At 43.0% G+C, this 7500-nt stretch overlaps 1 protein-coding gene across 1 annotated transcript in view; it reads left to right on the forward strand.

The window, feature by feature from the left end:
• LOC119572342 overlaps positions 1–7500 on the forward strand; it is an 18716-nt gene that overhangs the window by 9585 nt on the left and 1631 nt on the right. Inside the window, 9 exon segments of the mRNA XM_037919411.1 lie at positions 541–628; positions 1396–1516; positions 1820–2057; positions 2288–2382; positions 2699–2809; positions 3001–3055; positions 6266–6412; positions 6711–6925; positions 7219–7402. Of these exon segments, the coding sequence (XP_037775339.1) occupies positions 541–628; positions 1396–1516; positions 1820–2057; positions 2288–2382; positions 2699–2809; positions 3001–3055; positions 6266–6412; positions 6711–6925; positions 7219–7402 (1254 nt within the window).

Here is a 7500-nt window from a genome sequence, read left to right on the forward strand (position 1 = left end):
TCATTCAGTCGCAACTTGTGTTACTGATAAGGCTTGATAGATCTATCTGTTTCTTTTTTATGGATAGAGTGATAAGAGAGAGAGAGAGAGAGAGAGAGAGAGAGAGAGAGAGAGAGAGAGAGAGAGAGAGAGAGAGAGAATTAGAATGAGAATGAGTGAGTGAAAAGGGTGCAGAAAGAGCGAGAGACGAAAATTAGTCGTAAAAAAAGGTGGCATGATTATATCTTTACCCTCATCCTTCACACGCGAAACCTTAGGATACTAAACCATAGGAAACAGTTCCTTTATCCTCCTCTCCCTCTCCGCAGTTCCCTCCAACTAAAAGTCTTGACTAAGTCTTCAGTTGCGCCACTTTATCTACGTTAAGATAGGATAATGATATGCATTTATGCTCTGGGACACGGGGTCAGAATATATGTGGGTGCCTGTCTAACTATATATATTTAGACATAGCGACATAGCAACATATAAGTAGATCTTGCCCGTCTCAATGTTTAATACCGCATCCGTATTTGGATGATTTTTTTTTCTCTCATGCAGGTGAATTCTGTTACCGACCTTGCATGCCCAACGACACTCGCATTTGCCAGTTCACATTTGAGGTTCATCTCTACCAGACCTTATCTAGGTAAGATCTCTCATCCTACTTTGCTTTAGGTAACTCACAATGTACATAAATACAGTATATATATTATATGAATTTGTAATTTAGCTCGACAGCAATAAGACAAAATTTCTCGTCTGCTGATTCACTGTTGACTCATTTGCTGTATTATCGAACAAGCAGATGTATTTTCCTGTTATTTGCTTATCGTGATTCACCTTTATAAATCAAGTTTTGCTGTGATTTCTTGTTAAGCATAAGGGATACACTGAAATGAGATACATCAGGGTGGTCTAACTTCAACATCGTGGACCACTTCAGCACTAAACTCACGGGTCACGCATGCATGATAATTATATTATACAGTGTGTGGCTCCAAGGGTGTACTAAGTTACAAATAATCGCATGTCGAAGACAGGGCTTCATTTGCTATTTTATTCGTAAGTTTTGACCTGATCAATTGAAGAAAATGTACAATTGCTTACAGTCGTACTCCGAAAACTGGCATTCACACACTCAGTTGGTGCTCCCTGATCGCTGTCATCCTAGCAAAATGAATAATTGTAGTAAAAAATAAGAGTAGCAGCATTTCATATAAGTACCATTATGATAACGAGCTCTTATATTGTGAAGCAATGTTAGGCACAAATATTAGGAGTTAAAATCATTACTTAATCCATTTTACATAATCAGAGGCACAACAAAATGTTTACTAAAGAATTACACATGACATAAGGTACGAGAAAATAATAATCGGATTGACTTCATCTGACCCCACTTGACCCGACTAGGGCGTGCTACAACTGTCCCAGCAACGCCACCGACTGCGACAGACCCGAGTGTGTGGCCGGGGACGGGACGCGCAGGATGGTCACGGCGGTGAACAAGGGCATTCCAGGACCGTCTATTCAGGTGAGATATCCTGCTTTCAGTTCCTCTACGTCGTTTTTGGAAATGTGTCGTGATAATTTTTAATCGTTCATTTGAAAAAAAAGTAACCGAAAACGGTTGGTTGAGTGAAATAATGCATGTAGTCTTGTACGCCTGTGAGGAGAAAAAAGGTTGTAATCTCTGAAAATGCATACTTACTTTGACAAGAAATACTCCATGATTCCTTCATTTCCCTCTCTGTTCCCTACCACCAAGCGTCGCCAATAATCTTAAACTGTCAACGCGACAAAGGTCTTCACCAAAGAGTTCACAATCCCCTTCCAGGTGTGCGTCGGCGACAAGGTTCTCGTGGACGTCCTGAACGACATGCCGTCCACAGCCGTCACTCTCCACTGGCACGGTCTAACGATGGGCCCCTCCTTCGCCGTGCCCCGAGCCGAGAAGACGCCCTTCATGGACGGCACTCCGGGCATCACGCAGTGCCCAGTGGGTCCCTCGTCCGGGTTCAGGTACTCCTTCATTGCTTCCAATCCCGGCACTCACTTCTGGCACGCGCAGACAGGTGAGAAGGAGGAAACGGAAAATGTTTTTGGGCTCGATCTATGAATCAGTTTCATAATTTACGCATTAATGAAACCGTTATCGTGTATATTGCAATTTTCTACAAATCTAGAAAATACCTGTTGCTACTCAAAGTGTCCGTGGGCCTTGATTTTGTCTCTACAGTTGTAAACAGTTTCTGTCTCAAAACCTATAAAATATCAGTCTAAATAAATATATATGTATTCGCAGGTCTTGAACGCGGCGACGGTGTGTTCGGCCCACTCATTGTGCACCAGTCACATGAAAATGATCCTTACCAGAAATTGGCACAACATATTATGACGGTATGAGCTCTGTTACAAATGCGTATGCATATGCATGCACGATAGAATAGGAAATGCACATAAATTCAGAGCTACAAGCACGCGCACGAACACACACACACACACACACACACACACACACACACACACACACACACACACACACACACACACACACACACACACACACACGGGTGTGTGTGTGGGTGGGTGGGGGAGAGTGCTCACAAATGTTCTTAGCAGACAGCTGTAAGCACCATACATCACAAACGAACAAAAAGTAGAAAACAGTGCAGCACATTAAAGAGAGTACATCAGACAAGAGCTTGATTTCCAGATCAATGACTGGTTCCACTCCTCGACGCAGTCTAAGTATGTCCTCCGTCAGCACAGCAACCAGGAGGCCAAACCCCAGTCCATCCTGATCAACGGCCGGGGTCCCCAGAAGGTACTTTATATACGTGACCTTGAATGCAGTTTTAAGGAACTTATGACTCTATACATAGTCCTCTTTCATCATCGTCTTACCTTTAATGCGATACATCATATGGACTTTGATATATATTATGAATATTATATATACAGTTAACGATGTGAAAAGTGGTTACGTTGTTTTACGATATTTGTCTTGTATTCCAGCACGACGCGGATGAAGTCGCTCGAGTTCCATACTCAAAATTCATTGTGGCTAATGGTAGGACAGACTATTAAATGGTTGCAATGGAGAGGGATTTATATATATATATATATATATATATATATATATATATATATATATATATATATATATATATATATGCATGCATATACATATATAGACTGATATATATACATGGATATACACATAGGTAGATAAACAGGTTGGTTGATTTATACATATATATTATATATATATTTTATATATATATATATATATATATATATATATATATTATATATATATATATATATATATATATATATATATGAATATATAATATAAAATAGTGTGTGTGTGTGTGTGTGAGAAAGAGAGAGAGAGATAGAGAGAGTATAACAGGATCAGAACCCTATTACAATGGCTAGCAGGCGTATTACGGCTTGACTCTTTATTGATAAGAGTACAACACAGTATGGGAACACACGAGACGATGTCTATGGGTAAAGTGGTGAGCGCGGGGTCACGTGTCAGGCCGACCGCCTGAGGGCGAAGGCTGGCCCGACCTTACCATGTCGGGCGCTGGGCACGAACTGACTAAGCTAGGTCATCCTCGGTATAAGTAGTGAGCATCCCCCGAACACGTGGTGTGAAAGGAATAGTGAGGCAGCTGGGGAGAAATGTACGAACAACTGCTGGAGGTATGGGGGGAGCAAGGTGAGGTCACCAGTTCTGTCTGTTAATGACCCTCCACATTGTATATTGCTCGGCCACCTACTCATGCCTCGCCCTCGAGGCGCCTTAGGTTTGCCTCAAGGGTGACTTAACTTGGCTGGTCATCTCGTTCTCATGTACGTTGTCCTGGTGCATTTTCGTGGCTGCTCATCCCTGTCGTCCTCTTCTTCCTGGTCCTCAGTGTAATCTGTCTGTCCTTGATGTCCACACGTCCTTGAAGGTCTCGCACAGGTCCTCCTTGACTTTGGATTTGTCTAGACTTCCTCGTAATCCTCGGCCAGGTCTAACTCGGCGGCGTCCTCGTCCACACATCCTCACAGATCTCATCCAGGTCCTTCTCGGCTTCATGCTCATCCTCACGTCCTCATAATCTTTGTTTGGATCTACGGGCGTCCAGGCAGGAGGTGTCCTCTTCGGCATCTCAGGGCGGCTGATACCTGTGCTGACGAGCTCCTGGAGTTTGACTGGATCTGCAGCGTCCAGGTAGGCGGCGCCCTTCCACAGCATCCTGGGGCGACTGGTACCTGCGCTGGCGAGTTCCTGGTCCTTCACTGGATCTAGGGGCGTCCCGGCAGGCGGCGCCCGTCCACTACATCATGGGGCAGCTTAACACCTGCTCTGACGAACATCCTGGTCTGGAGGCTTCTGGCGATTTTTCAGTGACATCCTTCCCTTGTGTGACCCTCTCTGCAGCAGGGTCCTCCTTCGGTGCCGTGTCGGTTATCGTCGGTAAACCAGGTTATACACATAAGGCCAGATAGTAAGAGAAAAAGAAAGGCAATAGAAAAGAGGGGGTGTTAAGTACCACTAGCCGGTTATTTATATAATTTACAGTTTTTAATGTTCGTTTTTTATTCATTTTCGTTTTTTTTTGTTTTTTTTTGTTTTGTATTTTTGACAGCGAGAGTGAAAGAGAGTGAAAATTACCTCACACAGAAAATGCATCACAAACACGAAGATTAACGTTCAATATAACAAACTGAGATAAATTAGCAATGCTAGCTATATAAAATTATTTCAACTAACACACTGAATTCAACATTTAAGGATATGTGACAGAATGTATGCATTAATTAATGGTGACGTGAAAAAATATTTGCAAGCTTTTTAGTAAGCAAATCTTCTCGGGGTTAGAAAATTTGAACTGCCGAGATAGCCATGTCTAGCTATGCATGTTAAACCTCATCGACATGGGGATCCTATACCCAAAATGCCGTACATTGAAGCGAACTGAGCCAGGAAAATCTATAAATAACCTGTTCTTTTCTGTGTATCTGTGATGGGCGCTCGTGACACTCCCTACGGGTATCTAACTTATCACGAATCACACGATTGCTTGGTAATTACCCAAAACATGCAAGTGACTTCAAGAGGGAGAGAGAGAGAAAGAGCGTGATTAATAAGCGAATAATTATTCTAGCTTAAACCCTAGTCCTACATCAATTAATGGACGTAACTGTGGGTCACACCGACTCGTAAGTTGCCGATCAAACGAATAACTTATGTTTATCTGTACCTACTATCAAACATCGAAGCGTAGATCTATTAGGCGATTTACACAACTCCGGGTTATATCGGGCAATCCTGTGCACTATGATATGATTTTAAATTTATATAAAATCGCGTTACAAGCTCCGTTCTAGCGCCGATAGAACGTGTCACCAATGAGCAATGTAATGGTGTTACAGTTAGACCGCAAGACGTCAACAAAACAACTAAATTTCGGGAAAAAGGACCGGTCCTCTCTTGACCTTTCCATGTCCCAACCGACCGGAAGGGAGAAAGAGAAAGTGCGATCAGGTCAAGAAGGAAAAACACGAGAGGAGAAATAAATGATATGATTGGTATTTGTGATAAAGATAAAATCATGAATGCATTAAATTCGTTACAGTTAACACAATATGAATCTCTAATAACCAAGAAAAATTCATTAATTATTTACTTAACTAACAAACGATATTCATGTTTGTTGACCACATACTGTGATCACACGGTAATGCCATCTGAGGTCAAAAGAATAGTGTGAGAACATGCCATTTGCTGTCACTTAGCATTTTTACCCAACAAAACCAATGGCTTAACACATTTTGGGAGAAGAAGGGAGGGAAAAGAAATAAACAGAGGCCCAAAACGTGTACTCACATGGTTCTGTAGACATGGAATTTGAGCGGTTGAGTGGTTGTTCTTTGGAGGTTGTGCATTCGTATTGCCCCAAAGGACGCAACAACTCCACTTGGCCGACCTTACCACGTCGGGCGCAGGGCATGAACTGAATAAGCTGTGTCATCCTCGGTATAAGTAGTGAGTGTCCCCCGAACATGTGGTGTGGAAGGAATAGTGAGGCAGCTGGGGGGAAATGTACGAACAGGGAGTGAGGTGAGGTCACCAGTCCCGTCAGTTAATGACCCTCCACATTGTATAGAGAGAGAGAGGGAGAGAGACTGAGTACAGGAAGACCCAGAAAGAATGAGAACAAGCGAAGGCTCGCCCACCCACAATCAACGCTTCTCCCCTACCCTCCCCCTCCCCCAGACACCCGCTACCGCATGCGGGTCATCAACGCTGCGGTGACCAACTGCCCTGTGACTGTGACGGTGGACAGCCACGACTTCGTTCTCCTCGCGGCAGATGGCAGCCTTGTGTCGCCCATGAACACCACCTCGCTCCTCATCTATCCAGGTAATTCATTGGAGATCAAGCAGAGATCAGCTTGTTTAATTAATCAACTTGCTTAATCAGAATTCTATGTTCAGCTCAACCAGCCTGTTCTTCCTCTCATTTCTAAATTACAGGAAGAAAACATTACGGTTTTACTATATGGCTTTCTTACCTCCTAAGAACTACTCTTTCACTATTAAATAAATCATAATCTAATTTTGCTGTCTAGTCTTCTCATCATTCCACACATCACCAAAAAAGAACGCAAGAAAAAAAATAATTCTCAACTCAACGCCTTTCTTCTCCCTCTCCCTCCCAGGAGAGAGATACGACGTGCTGATCGCTGCGGAGCAACAGCCATCTCCTGACGGCGCTGTCTTCTGGGTGCGCGTGCAGGGAGGGAACGACTGTGGCCACCTTCAGCAGTACGCAATTCTCCAGTACCTACCCACCAACTTCTCCTTTGCCGAAGCTCCGCCCACCATCCCTCCGCAGACCACGCCCACTCCCAAAACACCACCAACGCCAGGATCGGTGTGTTGTTCTGTATTTTTTAAACATTTATTTTGATTCTAAGTCATTTTGCTGTCTGTGTAAACTGGAAGCTTGTTTTTCAAATAAGTTTTTTGCCCTTTCTGTTATTAATGCTTTTCTTCACTGGGAACATGTCTTTTACATATTAGCTTTTACATTTTTTTTCCCATTTAAATCTTTTATTATCATCCATTCGTTTCTCCATCTATTCACTGCTTGATTTTGGACAAGGATTTTGTCCTCCAAATTATACAAGCCATAATGTGGCCTAAAATCGCAACATCCACCAACAGCAAGACTTCAGCGGGGCATGTGGCACCGAAGGGCAGCGTTGCGTCACAGGTCTGAGGTCACCTACGGATCTGCCCGCCTCCCTTCAGGTCACCAGAGCAAATACTACTCTCTACCTCGCCTTCTCGTCCAAACAAATTCACAACGAGTATTTCTACTCCATTTTTCTCTATGATATCTATGAAGGTAAGGAGATCAATATGAATCTCAGGAAGAAATGTCCAGAGAAAATAGTTGTGGAAATATAGAAGAATATATTGTAGGTTTAAGCTGTTAAGATGGTA

This window comes from Penaeus monodon, chromosome 4 (assembly GCF_015228065.2).
Source record: "Penaeus monodon isolate SGIC_2016 chromosome 4, NSTDA_Pmon_1, whole genome shotgun sequence".
Taxonomy (NCBI): Eukaryota; Metazoa; Arthropoda; class Malacostraca; order Decapoda; family Penaeidae; genus Penaeus; species Penaeus monodon.